The sequence below is a fragment of the Brassica oleracea genome, chromosome C9 (assembly GCF_000695525.1).
Source record: "Brassica oleracea var. oleracea cultivar TO1000 chromosome C9, BOL, whole genome shotgun sequence".
NCBI lineage: Eukaryota > Viridiplantae > Streptophyta > Magnoliopsida > Brassicales > Brassicaceae > Brassica > Brassica oleracea.
The window spans coordinates 52855935-52878245 of NC_027756.1; the positions used below are offsets into that span (position 1 = coordinate 52855935).

The 22311-nt window shown below is 34.2% G+C and overlaps 6 protein-coding genes across 7 annotated transcripts; 4 read left to right on the top strand and 2 right to left on the bottom strand.

Annotated features, from left to right (window-relative positions):
• The first annotated feature begins 3766 nt into the window (after positions 1-3766).
• On the top strand, positions 3767-5589 carry LOC106312892 (peroxidase P7). The gene is made up of 4 exons (XM_013750576.1): positions 3767-4061; positions 4181-4372; positions 4456-4621; positions 4999-5589. Exons 1-4 carry the CDS (start codon positions 3834-3836, stop codon positions 5388-5390), a joined length of 978 nt encoding a protein of 325 aa, XP_013606030.1. The 5' UTR covers positions 3767-3833; the 3' UTR covers positions 5391-5589.
• A 263-nt stretch (positions 5590-5852) lies between these two features.
• LOC106312893 (high mobility group B protein 7) lies at positions 5853-7277 on the top strand. The gene is made up of 7 exons (XM_013750577.1): positions 5853-5956; positions 6038-6211; positions 6292-6376; positions 6458-6547; positions 6781-6825; positions 6929-6999; positions 7094-7277. Exons 1-7 carry the CDS (start codon positions 5880-5882, stop codon positions 7119-7121), a joined length of 570 nt encoding a protein of 189 aa, XP_013606031.1. The 5' UTR covers positions 5853-5879; the 3' UTR covers positions 7122-7277.
• Positions 7278-7302: 25 nt separating this feature from the next.
• LOC106312891 lies at positions 7303-10212 on the bottom strand. 2 transcript variants are annotated; one of them, XM_013750575.1, is made up of 14 exons: positions 10064-10212; positions 9809-9973; positions 9571-9660; positions 9352-9468; positions 9204-9272; positions 9057-9141; positions 8819-8921; positions 8483-8678; positions 8292-8405; positions 8088-8219; positions 7936-8016; positions 7746-7862; positions 7591-7659; positions 7303-7510 (listed from the first exon to the last, which is right to left on the bottom strand). In XM_013750575.1, exons 1-14 carry the CDS (start codon positions 10163-10165, stop codon positions 7451-7453), a joined length of 1500 nt encoding a protein of 499 aa, XP_013606029.1. In that variant the 5' UTR covers positions 10166-10212; the 3' UTR covers positions 7303-7450. The 2 variants fall into 2 exon arrangements, with proteins under 2 accessions (XP_013606029.1, XP_013606028.1); XM_013750574.1 differs by having other exon boundaries at positions 9045-9141.
• Positions 10213-11203: 991 nt separating this feature from the next.
• On the top strand, positions 11204-11858 carry LOC106315988. The gene has a single exon (XM_013753842.1). It carries the CDS (start codon positions 11244-11246, stop codon positions 11580-11582), a length of 339 nt encoding a protein of 112 aa, XP_013609296.1. The 5' UTR covers positions 11204-11243; the 3' UTR covers positions 11583-11858.
• An 11-nt stretch (positions 11859-11869) lies between these two features.
• LOC106315987 (expansin-A2) lies at positions 11870-13510 on the bottom strand. The gene is made up of 3 exons (XM_013753841.1): positions 13312-13510; positions 12914-13226; positions 11870-12390 (listed from the first exon to the last, which is right to left on the bottom strand). The coding sequence occupies exons 1-3, from the start codon at positions 13460-13462 to the stop codon at positions 12084-12086; spliced, it is 771 nt and encodes a 256-aa protein (XP_013609295.1). The 5' UTR covers positions 13463-13510; the 3' UTR covers positions 11870-12083.
• A 2646-nt stretch (positions 13511-16156) lies between these two features.
• LOC106315645 (RING-H2 finger protein ATL73) lies at positions 16157-17344 on the top strand. Its single transcript, XM_013753442.1, has one exon. The coding sequence runs from the start codon at positions 16446-16448 to the stop codon at positions 16986-16988; it is 543 nt and encodes a 180-aa protein (XP_013608896.1). The 5' UTR covers positions 16157-16445; the 3' UTR covers positions 16989-17344.
• Positions 17345-22311: the final 4967 nt, after the last annotated feature.

Sequence of the window (22311 nt, forward strand, 5' to 3'; positions counted from 1 at the left end):
GTTCCGGGGTCCTCCCTTTAGTTTTTCGGTCTTTTTTTTTTTTTTTTTTTTTTGTTAACCGAGGATCCCAGGCCGTGGCCCAGACATTCCTCGAGGCCCGCAGCAACCACGTCATTTTCACCCCAGAAGTAGCAGGGTGGGCCCGGGTGGCTGGGCGTTAGGCGTCTACTTTCGGCTTAGAATCTTGAGACTTTGAGATACCATACACATAGAAGCCATCGAAGCCAAACCTTCTTTCGATAGTTTAAAAAAAACAAAAAAACAACGTGCTTGTGTTAATATTTTACAATGTTATAAAGGATTATCTTGATATACTGTTATGATTAACTTATGATTGCTGACAAAAAAAGATTAACTTATGACTTATGAGTGTAAATTTGTGTGTTGATATATATATATAAATATGTGTGTTTACTCGTATACTTGAATTTATAAATTTTAGAAAATTATTTGTGTAAATGCAGAATTATAATGCAACTAACAGAAAATATACTGTTTACGTTAATTAAAGAAACTTATTTATTTTATTTTATTTTTGTGTAAATGTTAAGATTTATATCAACTTTTCTGCTTTTTGAATTACAAGATGTGGCAAACCACTTATTAAGCAACAAGAAGAGAACGAGGAGGAGGAAACTTATTCCTGTTAAATAAGTAATTAATTAGGGCATGCATATGTTTCATACGTCTTTCTCTAGGATTGAATCGATTGATGCTATATGTGTAAATGCTTCCGTTAGAGTTGTCATAATGAAAATCAAACCTATAACTCTGTTTCTGCTGAATAAGTAATTAAGTGCATGTATATGTTTCATGCGTCTTCTATGGGATTAATGTATATGTGACTATGTGTAAATGATGCCGTTATAATTAACCACGATGGGACTGATCAAAACATAGCTATAAATTTGTATGGACCATCGATTTCACATCAAGTACTGTATCATTCACCTTCGTGTCAAGATTAAAATACGTGGATTAGATATATTTTGTCATACTGTTAGCAATTATTAATGTAGCTTTACAAAACTAAGAAATGGGATTTTACACCCAGAATTAAAAGCATTTTGGTATTATTCTATATACGTCAATATATATCTTGTCATCATTCATGGTGCATGCGACTAAATCCACCTCCTTTAGTTACTTTTGACATTTTCTATATATATGTAATTGATTATTCAAATGATCAATATATGCTGCAAATAGTGTTTAAAGTTTCTTTGTAGCAATAATTTTTACATCCTTGACCTTGAGACCCTTAACAAGAAAATTCATATATTTTCTTCATCTCGAAGCTTAGCCAACGGAGGCTCAATCTTAATACATAATATATATTTTTAAATGCTAGTTGACAAAAAAGAAAAAAAAAGAAGATAATGAGTAAGAGTCATGTATATATATGTCTCTTTCCCTGGTTTTATATAGTATATTATGTATTTTCCACATATAGTGGTATTGACAGTAAGTATAGCCCAATATATCTAATTTAGATTTGAAATAAGCAAACTTTAACCTAACGTGATTGTAATCTTCGTGGTTTTGTAATCGTTGTTATTGTTCAAATGATTTAATAATCACAAAATAAGATTAATATTGCTAATTAAATCAACATAAATGCTTAGCAGTGGCGGAGCCGGACAATAGTTTCATCGGGGGCAATACAAGATTTGACCTAAATTTATAGGAAGCATTAGAAAAAATTTGATCACCTAAACTATAAAAAAAATTAAATAATCAATGAAAACTCAAAAAAAATTCAATATTTCATAGGGGGCAGCTGCCCCCCCCTTCTTCATGCTCTCCCTCCGCCACTGATGCTTAGAGTATTGAATTAATATTCACAAAGCCTAACATTCTTAATGAATAACTCTACAAAATAAAATAAAATAAAACACAAGCTATATCACATGAAATATCCAGAAGGTTTTTTCTTGATTATTAAAGAGGGTTTGATTAACTGTTTCTTATATAATTAATAATTCTAGTAGGAGTGTGAAAATGAGACCGGAGACGGCATCTAACTTTGAGAGGTGCTTTGTTTTTTAGTTATTTGTTTCCAATTGGTTTGAATCCCCTCTTAAACGCATATAGTAACTGAAAAGTGACAAGCGTGCCTCGTTCCTTTGTAAAAGTAAAAGCCGCGTAGTGTAGAAGTATATGACTCTTGCTCTCTTAATTTTTGGTTTATAGCTAGTCTTTAATCCACATATCTAATAATATAATACATTCTAGTATACATTACATTATTTAGTTAGCTTGAAATCAATAAAAAAAATTAAATATCCGTAGGTTATGAACGGGATAACAAAAGGCATGTGAGAGTATCAAGAATATATACTTAAGAAAAAACTAAAACAGTTTAAGCTTGATGTAAACGTGAAATGTTATGGTAGCTGCAAATAATAATCAAAGGATCAAAGACATTTGCTGGGAACTGTATAAAAAAAAGAAGAAGCGATTTGCTTGGAACTGAAGAAAGAGAAATTAGCAAACCTAGTGTTGTAAGATCTCTTTTCAATAAATCAAATGTTTGGTCCAAAGCATTAACTTAAAAAAAAAACAGCCACTATTCTTGACAACTCTCTCTAACAAACTCTTCTCTACATTTTTCATGGTATGCAGAAAAAGAACGCATGTCTAATCCATAATATATCTGTATAATGCGACTTTGATACAAGATTATTTATTATTATGACTTCTAACCTATATTAGTTGTGGCATCAAAATCAAACAAACAGTTGTATTAGCTAAGGCGACTTTCACCGTGTTATCTTCATGTGCTTCGTTTTTAGCTGCAATGTATATAAATCAAAATTTCAGCATAATGTGAAATTACACCAAGTCATGTCAATCAAATTATTCTTCGTTTACCACGAACGTCGGCATTGTTTTTTACGTTCCAAGCCATCCTTTGGTAGTATTCGTGGTAGATCACCTCCCCCAGTATACTTGAAAATAGAATTCAGATCTGGCAGCATGCATGTTAATGATTTACATAGTCAGTCAATTACTTTAGCTGTCATTTAGTATTACAATGAGAATGGCAACTACATATGTATATTCCAAATATGTATCATAAGCTAAGATATCGTGCATGACTAAAGAAAGTTTAAACCATTTCTAGACATTTATATACTTATATTCTTTTAAAAACAGCGGAGAAATAAAATAGGTTTCCACAAATATGTTTCTGGCTTATATTTCATAGAAGACGCGTTTGCAAGTAGTTACTTGTAAATGAAAATTTATTAACATATATGAATATCAAATAATCAACCAATAAGATGGCTAAGAATGTTTCACACTGAAGTTTACATAAAAACACAGTAAAAAGCTTTCAGACAATCAATAAAATGGTATCAACTAAAACACTAGATAACCAATTCTCAATAATTCATACATAAACGTAGATTAACTCTTATCACGACCAAGCATACAACACTACTATCTAACTTATTATATATTCAGCCCCATTAATCTAGTGTTTTAATCATTTTCTCAGCATTTTTCAAAGTCAACTGTATGCAGACTTCGACGTAATTTGGTTACTAATTACCAGGGCGGAAAAATCGTCGCTGACAAATTTTGTTTTAGCTTCTCTCTCCAACGTGGATAATTACAAAACAAAGTCCATGCAAAACTGAGTATTAAACCGTAAAACAAACAAAATAATTGAAACCATACACATTTTTTCAACGCGTTAGGTTACCTATCTATCACTTTAGAACATCCTTCACGTCTCTATATAAACCTCGATTCCGTTATGCTTTGTTCATCAAGTACAAATAATCAACTCTAAGTCTATACCAAAGTCTTTAAGTTCCTCAAACATGGCTTCAAATAACCTTTTCATTGCCATTTTAGCTATCGTTGTAACACTTTCACTGCAAGGTGATAACAATAACGTCGTCCAAGCACAACTCACGACAAATTTTTACTCGACGTCTTGCCCTAATCTTCTCTCCACCGTCCGATCAACCGTTAAATCTGCCGTTGACAGCCAGCCTCGAACGGGTGCATCTATCCTCCGTCTCTTCTTCCACGACTGCTTCGTCAACGTAAGTTAATTTGTTTATACATTTTCTTGTATAGTCCTTGCCACCCCCCAAGAACATTAGCGTAACTGCTTCCTTTTTGTTATTCATTCTAATCATAATCATAACATGCATATATATAGGGGTGCGACGGTTCTATTCTACTAGATGACACATCAAGCTTTACGGGAGAACAAAACGCGAACCCAAACCGCAATTCTGCTCGTGGGTTTAATGTGATCGACAACATCAAAACAGCGGTTGAAGCAGCATGTCCCGGGGTTGTTTCATGTGCTGATATCTTAGCCATCGCAGCTAGAGACTCCGTCGTACTCGTAGGCTCCATATACATTTATATCCTCTCTTAGTCCGTTTTTTACAAATTTAATAGACTAAATCTGTCATGTTCTTGTTGAAGCTTGGAGGGCCAAATTGGAATGTGAAAGTAGGGAGAAGAGATGCGAGAACGGCTAGTCAAGCCGCTGCGAATAGTAACATCCCAGCGCCAACTTCGAGCCTGAGCCAGCTCATTAGTAGTTTCAGCGCCGTTGGACTCTCCACCAGAGACATGGTTGCTCTCTCCGGTAAGTTTCATTTTTCTTCTTATGCCTTTTTCATATTATACATGCAACTATTTATTTCATAAAAATCTTCAAAAAAAAAAACTATTTATTTCATAAAGATATTTCTAAAGGAGTACGAGTCAACAGATACGACACAAAATATAATAATTTGATTGTGTCTGAATATTGTCGTCTCTTTCTTGTTTCTTTGTGTTTGATTTTCAACACATTTTTGTTACACACCACCGACTTTTTTGTTTCTTTGCTAAGTTACGTAATCATATAATATATTACTGTTACGAAACAACGACAAAGTAATTCAACGTTAGTTAATTAACAAAAGATTATTAGTCAACTCAACAATTAAACAAACTATTCTATAATCTTTTGTTTCCCAGGCGCACACACGATCGGACAATCACGTTGCACGAACTTCCGAACAAGAGTCTACAACGAGACAAACATCAACGCAGCCTTCGCCACCTTACGACAGAGATCTTGCCCGAGAGCTGCCGGCTCCGGTGACGGAAACCTAGCTCCACTCGACGTCAACTCCGCTAATTCTTTCGACAACAGCTACTTCAAGAACCTTGTGGCTCAGCGAGGTCTCCTACATTCCGACCAGGAGCTCTTCAACGGTGGTTCAACCGACTCCATAGTCACTGGATACAGCAACAACCCAGCGAGCTTCAGCTCTGACTTCACGGCGGCGATGATCAAGATGGGTGATATCAGCCCCTTGACCGGTAGTAGCGGAGAGATCAGGAAGGTTTGCGGGAGAACCAACTAATCCTTCCACGTGTCGTCTTATTATCGGTTTTTGCGTTTTTGTTTTTAATTCAACAGAATAATATTTTGATAATCTTCCCCTTACAAAACTGAAGATCCGTTTTAATGTGTGTTGTTATTTCCTTGTTTGTTTTTTAATTTTATGTTGAAGTGTGTATTATCTTCGCATTAATATCTAATGAAATTAGCGTATTGCGATATTCGATCCTTTTATCAGCGTAATTAACTACTGATTACGCGGCTAAATATCATTGGTTATATTACAAATAATCAATCTCGCAGCGGGAGTGTTATTATTTCGTCTGTTTTTTAATTACGCGCCAATTAACTTCCCGCGCTTAATCTGTTAAGCGCACGTTAGTATTAATAGAACAATCCGCTAAATTGCGCGCACACACGAACGTTTCAACTTTCAACCTTAAAAAGCTTAAACCTTTTATCTCTGTCAGAAATAGGAAAAAAAAAGTGAAGAGCTTTTATAGATGCATTAATGGCGATTCGGCCGAGAACGCGTAAAAGAGTCGAAGCTGTTCGTCGTGCTGCTGATGGAAGCGCTTTTGAGAAATGGTACTGCTCTCTCTCTCAACTCTGTTTTGTTAGGGTTCAATTCTAGATTCGTGATACTCTGTTTTTGGGATTTGATTCCAGTGAGGAATGTGGAGTTATGATCGCGATTGCTCTGTTTGATATGCACGAGTGCGGCGGAGAGAAACGAAGGGAAGTGAAGAGGTTCAAGTGCGTTTCGAGTGGCAAGAAGATCGATGATGATATATCTAAACCAAGCTTTGAAGATGAACCTAGATCACCATTTGTCTTCTTCTTGTACAGTAACCAAAAACCTTCCTCTGTTACTTCTCTGAGTAGTAGTATCTTACTTCTCTTTTTTTTTTTCCTTTATAAAGAGAGGATTTTAGGAAAAGATACGATGGGAACATGGTGGAAGCTAGCAGAATATGTTTCACTGTGTGGAAGAACATGTCAGGAGAGGTATCAGTTTATTCACAGTCGAGTAATTTTTTTCTTTATATGCTTGGTTTTTTGAGTCGTTCTCTTGCTTATTTTTTTCAGGATCAAAGACCCTTCATAGCTCGTGCTGTAAAAGTTGATTTGGCCCACAACAGTAAAATAAAAGAAGAAGTTCAAAGTGTAATGTATAAGGTATATAATATTAACATCTCTAGTTGACACTTTTTATTTGGAGGAATTCTTTGTTAATTAATTAAATTTCCTTTTGTCTATATCAAAATCTGCTATGCATACTTGAGCTAGCTTTAGAGCTAAGACTGATTAGGATTTTAAAGGTTTCACGAATAAAGCCATCTTGTGTTTATGCAATCTTCTTTGACTCCCTTTGCAAAGTTAAAAGTTTTTGCTGAACACCTTACCTGCAGATAGATGATGAGGCGGATTCAAAAGCTGTAGGAAAATTTGATAAGGTCAGTGTCATGGTTTTTTCTTTACCCTTGCAGAGCCAAGAACATTTATCTTTGTTTTCGCCTTTTACATAACCATTCTAAATCTTTGGCGTACTTCACACAGTCATATGAGTGCTATGATCATGAAGAGGAGGAGGAATATGGTTCATCTGATCATTTCGAAAAAGAGTTTTGGTATGTTTACACAATCTCTGAACCATACAACATTAAACCAAATTCCTTTGTTCTTGTTTCTTGTTCTCTCACTCTTACTTTCATTGTCAAACAGGGAGGACGATACTCTGCTGAAGTACTGAGACAGTGAGGGTTTTGGCTGTTGTTCTGTACATATTTTGGGTGTGGGGGATTATGTAAATACAGGCAAAGAGAGGCTGGTCTTATTTACTTCCTCTGTAACATTAGAGGTGCCTCTCGTTTTTTTTTTGGTTAGTCACCTTTTCTTGGGTCAACAAACTCGTTTGTGAACGACTAAAAAAGTTGAGATCAAGTGTGTTATATTGCTATAAGTTGGAATCTGAATCCTCCACAAAAAAAACCAAGTTTGGTTAAATTTATATTTCCCTTTGTACAATATTTTTACCTATGTAAAGAAGAATTCAAAATCTGAGTTCTTTTTGCTAAACCATTACTCCGCCTTGTGATCCTTCTTAATCTCTGACGGGTTTGCGTTTCTTTCCCATAACTCCTACATACGAAGTTGAACCCTCTCATCTTCCGCATGATCTCTTTATAAGATTTTTTTTTTTCCTATAAAGAAGAACCCACCTGGAGTTTCGCCAGTTGTTCTTGGCGCCGGCCCAAGAAGTAGGCCGTGACTATCCATATCAAACACACCTGTCAAAAAAACAAACGGAGGCTTGTCAAGAACTGCATTTTGGAGGAGATAGTTAACAAATAATCATCCAAGAATAATATTATACTGGCAAGGCGTAGAGTGAAGCAGTTGATGTTTGACCGCCAAGAGCAATAGTAAGGACTTCGAATAGTCCTGCCGCTGCTGCATCTCCAAGCCGTTGAACAATCACATCTATGCATACCTGAAAACCATAGCAAGCAGATTAAATAATAGAACAAAGTGTAGCATTTCCCATTAGCAGAGCTGATTAGTACCTTAGCTTTGTATTTCTCGTCTTGCGAGACTACAGTGAACAAAAGTTCCCTTCCAGGTCTAGTCACAACATAAGTTGTCACCTACCAAGTAGTTAAAGTGTAATTAGTCAAACAGGAGGTCGACACAGAAGAGACTGATATAAACCACAAACCTTTCTCAGGGTTTCAGATACAGCAACTGCAACCCAAGTAGGCCATATCGCAATAGAAACCAAGTTCCCAAGCGCAACAAGTGGAGATGCAGATATTGCAACTGTGACACCGGCAATAGTCAAGATCCGTCCCTGTAAGATTTAACATATGAATTGATATATATGGTGAATCGGTGAGAGAAGTTTCTCTGGCAGATGACATACCGTTAGAGTCAGTTGTCCAATAAGTATGAAAACTGCAACGAAGCTATTTATCTGAGCAAACAGTCTCCTTCGGCCAATGGATGATTTGATTGTTGTGGCAATTACGTTCACTTTCTGCAGTGACCTTTGTTTCATTAATGAGAACATAAGAAGGTAAGTCAAAATTTCTTAAGTTAAAATCTTTGTCTTACTTGGAAATAGAAGAATGAGGAGATGACTGCACCGAGCCAAAGGAACAAAGACACGAGCAAAAGATAGGGCGATGCTAGTATAAGTCTCATTCCGTCCAAGATGGCCCAAAGTTGGGGCCTGGTTGTGGAGATAGGCGATTTAGGAGTAGTAACTTTTGGAGAAGAAGCTTCCTGACTTCTCTCACTATCAGTTCTCCTAAAACAAACGGAAACAAAGATCAACTCCTCTATCACATTTGAGTCAAACTCACTTGAGAAATCTAAGACTATCCTAGAACCTAAAAATTAAGAACGGAAAAGATTTAAGAAAACATAGCAAACCGTGGCTTAGCTAACCTTAGAGGAGACAACTCCTCAGAGGACGGTGAAGTATCCTTGGTGATCCCTTTTGAAGACTGGGCAGCAAACTCCATCAAAAGAGCAGCAAATAGAAGCAGATCTGCCATGGAGATCAAATAGACTTTTCTGAGTGAAATCAGAATGGCATTCAATGAAACAACAAAAGCAGAAGAAAAATATCTCTCGCTAGATACTTGGACTGTAAATGAAGCGTGATGCCTACATGGACCCATCCAAGCAGTAGCAGCAGCAAACACTGATCCAAAAAGCTGTCCAAGGGTAGCACCAGCACCAACAAAACCAAACAACCTTGCACCTGACTGAATTAAAAGAACGTTGTCATGCTTGGAAACAAAGTAAAGGGGGAGGAGAAAGTAACTACCTCACTATCCATAACGTCAATGATTCTAGCCCAGGTTGAAGAAATAGCCACGAGGTTAAGCAACGCAACCTAAGAAGTAGCAAGAAAGTATCATACATTACTGAGACTAAAACCGAATAAAAAAAAGAGAGTTAGTAGTAGTAAGTACCCAAAGGAAAAATCCAACACGAACAGAAATGTAAAACCAGCCATGGCTATCCCATCCAGAAGCAGGATTAGCTCCATCAACACCAACTTTGGGGTCTTTTGTTAGGTCGGATGCATCCTATCAAAGCAGTATAATACATGTTAAAACCATGACTCAGACTCATGATGACTAAGTAAAGAAAACTTATGTATGATACAATACAGCTCTCATGTCTTTTACCTTTGAATTAGACTCGGTTGGGGAGGCACGCCAGAGAAGGAAACAAAGAACAAGCGATAGACTAAAGAATCTATGTATAATAACCAAAGCCTGAAAATTTCAAATGAAACATGTGTAAGACCAATGCTTCTAGAAACCATATGGTATTAAAGCTGATTTGATTGAAAACAGAGTACTTTACATAAAAACAGGGGAAACAGAGGATGCAAAAAGGATTAGCCTTTTAGCAAAAGAGCACCTTGGATTTGGACAAATTGGGTAAAGAGAAGATCAAGGTGGAAACAGGTGCAGCGATCAGAGTGAGAAACAGAGATCCGACGAACAGAACCGGGAGCTTTGATAAGCCAAGCGATATTGCTCCTTCGTCGCGGAGAGGGAGAACAACGAAGTATGCGCTCAATATCTGAGATTTTGCAAGGGGGAACACTTGAAATCAAAGGTTGAATTGAGTAAACATGGAGATAGAGAGATACAGAGAGAAGGAGATCGGTACGAAGAAGAAGCAGGAAGAGGAGTGGAGCAACGCCGGAATCTCGTGCGGGTGAACTGTCACTATCGTTGAAACAACGGCATCTAATCGGAATCGGCCTGCCATTCCCAGAAGACCGAAGACCGATGAAAGGCTAATCGGAGAAGGAGAAAAACGAAAATGTCAAATACAAGAAAACCTCTGTCTGATCCAGAAGTATCGTGGATGTCTCAAAACGGTAATAAAGGCTTACCTTTAATGTAGCCCAATAAAGGCCCATATCATACCCAATTGCTATGTACCTAAATCATTTAAGCATGAGTTAGTTTCTCCGCTACCGCCCGCGAACGCAGCTTTTGCAATTAGTAACGGTTATTGGCATTTTGCAAAAATCACTCAAACCACTCTAAACCGATTCAAACCGCTTCAAACCGCTCTAAACCTTTTAAATTCAAAAACCGGTTTCAGCTAACATTTACGGTTGCGGGCGGTTGCAGAAGTGGCGGTTGCGGAAGTGTAAACTTTTTTTTTGTTTAAAAACAATATAAATACAAAAATAAAAATAAAAATAAAATAAATTGAAACAATAGAAATACTAAAATATATCTATTATATTTTAACTTATATTATATTTTTTCAATTAAAAACATTTTCTATAATTTTAAAAAATTTGAAAATATAATTTTATAAATATAATTTTTTATATTTATTATAATATTATGATGTTTAATATTTTTATAATTATATAAAATATAAATATTATTAATTTATTATTTAACTGATGTTGTATTTGGTGGTTAACCAGTCATAAGTATTTCGAAAACGCACCAATTTCTAACCGCAGTACCAATTGTACAAATCTCTTTAAACCGCTTAAAACTGCAACCATCCACATTCGCAAACTCCCACGATCGCTGCTGTCACACTAGTCAAAGCCTTACTAACGTATAATTGATTTTATACTACTTGGTGACATTTTATAGTTGTACCGGAAACTACATGACCTATTCTTTAACTCTCTTTTTTCTTCTAATTTGACTCTTTCCACTCTTTTGAGTCCGACAGTTGCCGCGTTATCATTGACTGACCTAGTGACCTCTCTCTGACTTTCTATATATAGACACATGCACTTTCACTGATCTTCATCAAATAACACATCCACGAAGAAGAAAAATCAAACAGAGTGTTCACTTCTTACAAAAGAATGGATAGATACGGAGCTTTGATTCTTATTTTGCTCATCTCCGTTTCTCAGCTTGTTTCATTCTCAACGGCTAGAAATATTCCAGGAGAAGAATTTTTACCGGTGACAGATGGCGTCATCATCTCTGGAGAGGTATCTGCTCTCTCCAAGACGGTCAAAGGGAAGCTGGCGACGGTGGTGGGGTGCGAAAGCGAGGATGATCACTTCATGGCGGGATATTCGTCTTCTCCGGGAGTCTATGTAGCCGGAATATACGGGTCGTTGGTGTTGAACGTTCTTCCAAAAGGGTCAGTTCCGGCGTCTGGGCCCAGCAAGAGAATCAACGACGTCAAGACTTAACAATAGACTACTATCTTTGTCACCATCCTCATGAAATGTCATGTATGACCAAAGAAATTTTTCCTATAGATATTCTTTATTTTTAAGAAAATGTAACTCTTTGTAGAAAACTGTAAATATCAAATTCTATAGTCTATTATCATGTACGTTACATGTTGGCCTTTGAGCCTTTTTAATTTTAAGGATTTGTATGTCAACAATTTATTTTAAATTTTCAAAAAAAATCACGTATTATGAGAAATGAGTACCTGCTATATCATGAGATGCATTTGTATTTTTGCCTTAATTTTATTATACGGTTTGTAGTATTTTCTTGTTGTTAACGACCTTGTACTAGACGGACATATGCAAAGTATATAATTAATTTTTTTTTCCAACTACTACATTAATTTCTTCAGCGCATTTCTTATGACTATAAAAGAGTAGCGTACAGACTTTGTCTTAAACACAATCATTTGACTCTTGTTGTGTATATCTATTAATGTTCTCCTCATACAGAATTTAGAATTGTCCTCCTTCAAAAGTTTGACCGAACTGCCAATCCCTAGGGACAACATCGTAGCTCACAACACTCCGGCCATCGCTCGTAGTGACTTGAAAAGAGAGGCTTTGACCTCTGAGGTAACTGTTGCTTTGCCAATTTTGTCCCCAGTTTCTCGACATGGATTGCCACTTATTAGTCTTTGATCCTTTCAGGGCTACGGCCATAACATCTCCAGCACCACCCACGTTTGTGATCAGCACCAGATCAAAGTACGAGTTCCCGTTTATAGTAAACCTTATCCCTCCAGGTTTCTCACATGGAACCCTGCATGTTAATTACTATCAGTGCATGACAAAAATAGGATGACAAATCTCCAAATATGAACCATGCAAACTAGACCCAAATATAAATGTCTTTTATATTTTAAAATTGATATTTTGAGAATTTTCTGCATATGTCCTAAGAGCATCTCCCCGATGGATGCTGTTTTGAGATTGTTAACAAATAAAAAAAAATAGTATTTTAATGTATTTTGTTTATACATTTAAACTTAATTGTTATGGATAATTATTGGCTAATGAAAACATAACATGTGTCATCAAAAGCTTTTTAAGGTTTCTAAAAGATTGGGTTTGCAGAACCTCTGACATCCTTCTCTCCTACTTTTGAATATTTTTGTTATTTCTTTTTGGGTTACATACTCTTCCCATCTCCTTCCCATCCCGCCGATGGAGAAGCTCTAATCAAACATAATCTATAGTGTTATCTGAGGAAAGTTCTCAAAATATTAATGTTTTCTTATTAAAAAATACTTGTACTTTTGCACTATGGTAGGGTGGTTTTTTACCTTCTGAATGCGACGGGAACGATCCCAGCTCGGTACTGAGCGATCTGGAGAAAGGCAGGCTGGGCCAAGTCAAAGTGCTGAAGGGGAGGGTTGCACCAACCACCATTATCGTTGGCTAAGGCATAGTTTGGTGGACAGAAGTTTGTAGCCGAGACGATGATGGAACCAGCGAGGCACCACTGAGGATCGTCCACACAACGTAGTTCAAAACAAGCACCACACCTCTGACCGCTTCTGAACAAAGCCGTGCTCAGCGCCGCGGTTTGCAGTCCGTAGCCTTGGCTGTATAAGTTACCGTACCCACACGCACCTCCTACAAAACGTCAATACTTATAATGTTTATTGTAATATCTTAAAAGCATCCATTTGTGATTAATTGGTGATGATGTTTAAAGTACCCATTGTGCCGGATGCATCAGCTCCGCCGTAGAAAGTGGCGTGGCCTCTCTCCCAGCCCCCGTTGTCGTAGGAGTTTATCCGGCAGAAGCAGAAGGTGAGGGTGCATAGTGAAATAACTAAAACATGAGAAATTTTTGTGAGATTCATCATTTTACTGGGGCAAAAGATTAGGAGGAAAGAAGTGGAAGTTGAGTGATATGTTGCTAGTTCGTTCAAGACGTTACTTATATAGGGAGTTCACCAGTGCATAAGTAGTATCACTTCTCTTATGAGCGAAGAAGCTTACGTTTATTTTCCAGGAATTCCGTTTATAAAGTTATGTATGATGAAAAAACCTCACATGCAATTCTGTTTGGCGCTTAACTATCCTAACGGCTTATACGACATGGACCCCTTCGTTTCAATCTACAGTTTGGTTTAACTTTACTTTAATCATGAAAATCGTATCAGTCTTACAATATTGTTTTTTAAGCTCTACGTTAGAGTAATTACGAATCAAAAGAAATGAAGTTTGTTGCACACTTGAATCAATCATATAGATTCTTAAAGTTTTTCTTTGTTACATTTTTTGTTAGTGTATATATCTCATAAGTTACTTGGGAATAACTAAATAAATACTAAGGAAGAAAAGATATGTGAGATGACATAATCAGAAGCAGACGTACTCGGCGTATGAAACCGAACATAGAGAACATGGGACCGTCCGTTGTTTCCGGTAACAGACTCTCAATCAATTATCAGTTTATCAGCCGCCTCTGAAATGGGCTATGATGGAACCATGATGGAACCATGATTTAGGCCCATCGAGGCCTGCACAAACAAACTCCTGATGCTTGAAAAGTGAAACTGATATTTAGCTGCCAATGAAACTTTTCAAAACAGTCAACACATTAGATTACAAGTTTACAACTCTTAGTTGATATGGTTTCACGATTAAGCGAACTACATCGAAATCTAACCTAACAAAAATAGATTTAGTCATACTTTCAGTCATATTCACCATTTTTGCAGGTTTGATTTTATTATAGTTTGGGTTTTGATACGAGCATGATTGATTGTAGCTTTTAACGCTTTAATTATTAAACCTAACTATTTCAATCTGCTGACTAAATCTAGAGCTAGCTACTATACCCACAAAGCCTATACAATAACTTCTCATAGATAAATATGCGCTGAGATGTTTTCTGAAAATGAACAAACTACAATCATCAGATGACCATATTTGGACCTAATACCGTATCATATATTTTGCATATTATTCTCGATGCCATCTCACTTCATACATGGAAATTTAACAATCATATTTAAAAAAATCATTTATGAGTCTTATGGAGTATTTGAAAATTTTGAGCCAGTGGATCTAATAGAGACAAGTATTTGTGTCTCTTGCGTGAACATGTGCATCTATATGATTTGTACATCAGTGTGTGTTTAATTGGACGTTGCTTATATGTGGACCAAAGAGTCCACCCACATCCTTCTTTCTCCCCTTTATTTAGACCATCCGCTTCAAATCCAACTAATACTTTGCATACATTTGGTAACTTTAACCTATATGTCAGAAGATATAAAATCAGTAAGTCACTTTATTTCCTATACTGTTGATCTTTTGATAACTGATTGCTTTCCACGAAAACTGGCAAAAAGTTTACATCCAGCTAATAGTTGCATTTCTAAAGACTCAATCAGTTCTATAAACCATTATAGTAAACAATAGATGCTGGTTTAGTTTGCAAATCAACACAAGTTCATCTTTTTGTTTCTTTAAATATTTAGTGGACTCTCGTCTAGTTAATTACACATCTTAAAATGCAACTGCACTCAACCACTACATATATTAATACTCAATATGTATGAAATAGAAATTGTAACCAGTAATGTAAAATACGGAATAAAATCCAGTTGTATGAATTCACCATGATTAGTTGAGAATCTGATACCCCAACATATATAGCACCAAAAGACAAGTTTGGATGCTTCTTTTATTAATTCCTCGGTTTCTCACTAATTCCTTTCTAAATGCGAGTGGTATCCCTTTGTCTTGATTCCAAAGCTCTTAAGACCACTGATTTTGTGTTTGTTATACGTCAATTTTAAATATCTACTCAACGATATATTCTGCATTATTAGTTGTCTTTTTGGCCATGTCCTGTATATTTGTCCCTATTACTAATCTAACAAAATATAAGCCACAATTTCTCTCTCTTTAAATATAAATATAATGAGAAAACAGTCAATAAAACCTTGAACTTTCAAATTAAAGAGAAAAAAACCTTCAACTTTTGTTTGAGCCAAAAAAATCTTTAATTTTTAAATATTGATCGTTTTAACTCTTATATTTTGTTGATTCGGTCATTTAAGAAACCCGAATAATCAACTGCTGAAATCGATTAAAAAATAAACATATGTTAATTCTCTAAACAACATCATTTTAAAAACTGATTAAAGCATTGATCAAACTACGTCCTTTTGTTTTTGTAAACACTTAAAGCATCTCTTTCGTGAAATCAGAGTGAAGAAGGTGAAGTTTATTTGGGGCTCTGGCTTCACGAATGAGATGCTTTAAGTGTTTACATAAACAAAAAGACGTAGTTTGATCAATGCTTTAATCAATTTTTAAAATGATGTTGTTTACAGAGTTAACAGACGTTGTTTTTAATCAGTTGACTATTCAGGTTTCTTAAATGGCTGAGTCAACAAAATATGAGAGTTAAAATGGCTAATATTTAAAAGTTGAAGATTTTTTTGGTTCAAACACGAGTCGAAGATTTTTTTGGCTTTGATTTAAAAGTTGAGGGTTTTTTTGGCTGTTTTTCTCTAAATATAATATACAGAAAATCTAACCATAAATTATCAGCTCTCTCTCTCTCTCTCTCGCTCATTTATGTACACCTATTAGTTATACGACAGTTGTACTTCCTTTCCCGTGTAAAACTCAAAAGAAAACATCCAACCATTCACAAAGAAACATAACAGAAAAAATAATTGAGCTTTGATACCTCCATGGATTTATCAAGAATGAAATTTATTGGTCTTTGAGTTTCAGGTAGGAATCAAAGGTCAAGCCAGAGGAATAAAAAAAAAAGAGAGAAGAGAAAGAGAAGCTACCCTCGTACCTAGAAAAACAAGAAAGATGGGCAGGTTTTTGCTTGAGACGCAAGCAAGCTCGACAATATCAGCTACTGATGCAAACCCTAGAACTTTAGGAGGCTCTAACAGCGACGCCAAGAATATGGCTACCTTGGATACAAACATGGTGATTATCCTAGCGGCTCTTCTATGCGCCTTGATCTGTGCCCTTGGCCTCAATTCGGTCTTGCGATGTGTCTTGCGCTGCACAAGGAGATCCACGCCTAACGAAGATCCAACTCACTCCAACCCAAACGCAAACCAACCAAAGGGGATCAAGAAACGGGATTTGAAGCGGATCCCCGTTTATTCATACAGCTCGGAGCTTAAGACGAAAGCCACGGAGTGTTTGATCTGCTTAGGAGAGTTTGTGGAGGGAGAAAAGGTTAGGGTTTTGCCGAAATGTAACCATGGCTTCCACGTGAAGTGCATCGACACTTGGTTGCGGTCGCATTCCTCTTGTCCTACTTGTAGACAACCACTCATTCTACATCAAACTCTGGCCGATGGTTTCCTTCTGGATGATGACGGGACGGTCGCAGCGTAACACAGCGTTACTAGGATAATATGGTAATTGGTAATGAGCCTGACACGGCATGCTTGCTTCGGAATTTTTTTTTAACTTTGCTTAAATGGGGTTTCCTCGTTTAATTTGGTCATTGGTTGTTTGGTTCATAATATTTTGTTTTTTGTGAATTAACAGTATTCACTTATAAATCAGGGGAGTTTCATCCACAGTTATTGTTCTGTAATCTGTAATTTGTTTTCCGGGTTAGGTTTGTTTCTTTGTTGTGGGGAATGTAAAACCGAAATTATAACAGGTTCTGATCGATTCGGTTCGATCAGCCTTTAGCTCGGACAAAGTTCGATTTTGAATGAAATAAATGTAAATATGTTGATTTAGTACCTCCGTTTTGGTTATTCAAATAGGTGCATACATCTACTTAGTTGTAGTTATTGTTGTCAAAAAAAAAAGATGGAAATATGTAATTAGTTTATATAAGGCTGCACGTGTTTAAATTAATTAAATTGTTTCTTATACCATTGAATTAAGGGAGAATCGGTGAAATAACAAAAATAAAAATAAAAATTAGATTTATAGAGAAAGCGTAGAGAGATAACGCTATTATCTAGAAAAACAGAGATAACAAAAGTTTCAAACCTCTTTGACCTTCATCATATGTTAGTGCATGATGCAACTATGCATTAAAATAGCATTGTCACATTTTTTAATTTTTCACAAAATCTATGTGTTAACCCCTACGCAAATATTGAGTTTTTCGGTAAGTGCTCTATACACTGAAACCTATGATTTTTAGTGTTGTTTTAAAATTTCTAAACACATTCTACATTTGTATAATGTATATTAAACTCTCATTCATGGAACATGAGCATCATTTTAATTTTTTTATCAATTAATTTAGTAAAATTTCACAATAATCCCTAAATTAGTGGACTAACCACTATAAAATTGCTATTCTCTAGAGAAACAGAGACAACAAAGATTCCAAATCTCTTTGACCTTCATCGTATGTTAGTGCATGATGCAACTATGCATTAAAACAGTATTGTCATATTTTTGAATTTTTTAACAAAATCTATGTGATAACCCCTACGCAAATATTGAGTTTTTCGGTAAATACTTTATACACTGAAACCTATGATCTTTAGTTTTGTCTTAAAATTTCTAAACACATTCTACGTTTGTATTAATGTATATTAATTTCTCTTCCATGGTATATGTGCATCGTTTTAATTTTTTATCAATTAATTTAGTAAAACTTCATAATATTCCCTAAATTGGTGGACTAACCACTATAAAATCGCTATTTTCTAGCGAAACTGAGACAACAAATGTTTCAAATCTCTTTGACATTCATCATATGTTAGTGCATGATGCACCCATGCGTTAAAACAATATTGTCATCTTTTTGAATTTTTCTCAAAATCTATGTGTTAACCCCTATGAAAATATTGAGTTTTTTTTTGTAAATGCTATATATACTGAAGCATGTGTTCTTTGGTGTTGTTTTAAATTTTCTAAACATATTCTACATTTGTATTAATATATATTAAACTCTCTTTCATGGTACATGAGCATCGTTTTAATTTTTTTATCAATTAATTTAGTAAAACTTTATAATACTCCCTAAATTGGTGGATTAACCACTCTAAAATCGCTATTCTCTAGATAAACGGAGATAACAAAGGTTCCAAACCTCTTTGGCCTTCATCATATGTTAGTGCGGGATGCAACTATGCATTAAAACAGAACTATCATATTTTAAAATTTTTCACAAAATATATGTGTTAACCCCTACAAAAATATTCAGTTTTTCGGTAAATGCTCTATACACTGAAACCTATGCTATTTAGTGTTTTTTTTAAATTTCTAAACACATTCTACATCTTTTATATTAAAACAGAAGTCACAACTTTGATTCATGTGTGATTTTTTAAAAAATGGAACTAAAAGACTTATTCCTTGAAAGTCACGTTACATTTAATCTCTAATCTTATCATTTAAATTTTGGGCCAACCAGAAATTTTTATTGGGCTATCAATAATTGTATTTAAACAATAGATGATCCATTGGATTTATAGATATTATATAATAAATAGATATAATATAATGTTGTAATACTATACCTCCATATGTTAAATATTAAAATATTTGCCGATGTTAACTTTTAAAATTATAAAGATTTTTTTTTAAATAACAAAAATCAGATCATGATTAATCTTTACTACCTTAAACCAATGAAAACAAATTTTAAACTATATGGTTTATTTTAAAAATTAAACAAAAACTAAATGTTTAATTATTTACTCGATAATATAAATCTATGAAGCGAAAGATTTAATTTTTTAAAAACTTTCTAAATTGTGAAATGTTACAATATCTTTGAATATGACAATAAAACAATATTTTACTAATCATTATATATATGGTTACGATTTTAATAATTCAATAATAATCCGAAAATATATATATAGAAGAAGATACAAATACATGTGAAAGTTTGAAACAATCTATTCAATGGAAAAAAATACCGTAAACTTATTATGTTTTAAAAATTGATAGACACATATATATTATAGTATATACCAATTTAGAATTGAAAACAAAATATTTATATAAAAATAAATGAAAACAAAAACCTGCGCGGTTGCGCAGGTCGAGATCTAGTTCGTATTAACGTATATTAAACTCTCTTTCATGGTACATGATCATCAATTTAATTTTTTATCAATTAATTTCGTAAAACTTCATAATACTCCCTAAATTAGTGGACTAACCACTCTAAAATCGCTATTCTCTAGAGAAACGGAGATAACGAAGATTCCAAAATTATTTGACCTTCATCATATGTTAGTGCATGATGCAACTATGCATTAAAACAATATTTTCATATTTTTGAAATTTTCTCAAAATCTATGTGTTAACCCCTACAAAAATATTGAGTTTTCTTGGTAAATGTTCTATATACTGAAACTTATCATCTTTAGTGTTGTTTTAAAATTTCTAAACACATTCTACATTTGTATTAATGTATATTAAACTCTCTTTCATAGTACATGAGCATCATTATAATTTTTTTATTAATTAATTTAGTAAAAATTCGTAATACTCCCTAAATTGGTGGACTAACCACTATAAAATTGCTATTCTAAAAAGAAACGAAGACAACAAAGGTTTCAAACCTCTTTGACCTTCATCATATGTTAGTGAATGATGAAACAATGCTTCAAAACAGTATTGTCATATTTTTGAATTTTTCTCAAAATCTATGTGTTACCTACGAAAATATTGATTTTTTCGGTAAATGCTCTATATACTGAAGCCTACGATCTTTAGTGTTGCTTTAAAATTTCAAAACACATTCTAAATTATTAATGTATATTAAACTCTCTTTCGTGGTACATGAGAATCATTTTAGTTTTTTAGAAATTAATTTAGTATAACTTCATAATACTCCCTAAATTGGTGGATGAACCACTTCATATATAAAACTCTCTTTCAAAGTACATGAGAATCGTTTTAGTTTTTTAGAAATTAATTTAGTATAACTTCATAATACTACCTAAATTGGTGGATGAACCACTATAAAATATTTATTCTCTAGAGAATCGGAGACATCAAAGGTTCCAAACCTTTTTAAACTTCATCATACGTTAATACATGATGCAAGCATTAAAATAATATTGTAATATTTTTGAATTTTTCTCAAAATCTATGAGTTAACCCCCTACGAAAATATTGACTTTTTGGTAAATGATCTATATACTGAAGCATGTGATCTTTGGTGTTGTTTTAAAATTTCTAAACATATTTTACATTTGCATTAATGTATATTACTCTCTTTTATGGTCGTTGGGCATCGTTTTAATTTTTTATCAACTAATATAGTAAAACTTCATAATACTCCCTAAATTGGTGGACTAACCACTCTAAAATCGATATTCTCTAGGGTAACAGAGATAACAAAGTTTTCAAACCTATTTGGCATTCATCATATGTTAGTGCATGATGCAACAATGCATTAAAAAAGTATTGTCATATTTTTAAAATGTATATCTTAACCCCTACGAAAATATTGAGTTTTTCGGTAAATGCTCCATACACTGAAGCCTATGATCTTTAGTGTTGTTTTAAAATTTCTAAACACATTCCACATTTGTATTAATGTATATTAAATTCAATTTCATGGTACATGGGCATCATTTTAATTTTATCAATTAATTTAGTAAAACTTCACAGTACTCCTTGAATTAGTGGAGTAACCACTATAAAATCGCTATTCTCTAGAGAAATGGAAACAAAAAAGGTTTCAAACCTCTTTGACCTTCGTCATATGTTAGTGCAGGATGCAAAAAAATGCATCAAAATAGTATTTCATATTTTTGAACTTTTCTCAAAATCTATGTGTTAACTAACCCCTACAAAAATATTGAGTTTTTCGGTAAATGCCTATGATCTTTAGTGCTGTTATAAAATTTTTAAACGCATTTTACAATTGTATTACATTTGTATTAATGTATATTAAACTCTCTTTCATGGTACTCTTTCATGGCACATGGACATCGTTTCAATTTTTTATTAATTAATTTAGTAAAACTTCATAATACTCCCTAAATTGGTGAAATAACTATTCTCTAGAGAAACGGAGATAACAAAGGTTCCAAACCTCTTTGACCTTCATCATATGTTAGAGCATGATGAAACTATGCATTAAAACAATATTGTCATATTTTTGAATTTTTTTAAAAATCTATATGTTAACCCCTTACGAAAGTATCGTGTTTTTTTGGTAAATGCTCTATACACTGAAGCCTATAATCTTCAGTGCTGTTTAAAAATTTCTAAACACATTCTACATTTGTATTAAGGTATATTAAACTCTCTTTCATGGTACTCTTTCATGGCACATGGACATCGTTTCAATTTTTTATTAATTAATTTAGTAAAACTTCATAATACTCCCTAAATTGGTGGACTAACCACTCTAAAATCGATATTCTCTAGGGTAACAGAGATAACAAAGTTTTCAAACCTATTTGGCATTCATCATATGTTAGTGCATGATGCAACAATGCATTAAAAAAGTATTGTCATATTTTTAAAATGTATATCTTAACCCCTACGAAAATATTGAGTTTTTCGGTAAATGCTCCATACACTGAAGCCTATGATCTTTAGTGTTGTTTTAAAATTTCTAAACACATTCCACATTTGTATTAATGTATATTAAATTCAATTTCATGGTACATGGGCATCATTTTAATTTTATCAATTAATTTAGTAAAACTTCACAGTACTCCTTGAATTAGTGGAGTAACCACTATAAAATCGCTATTCTCTAGAGAAA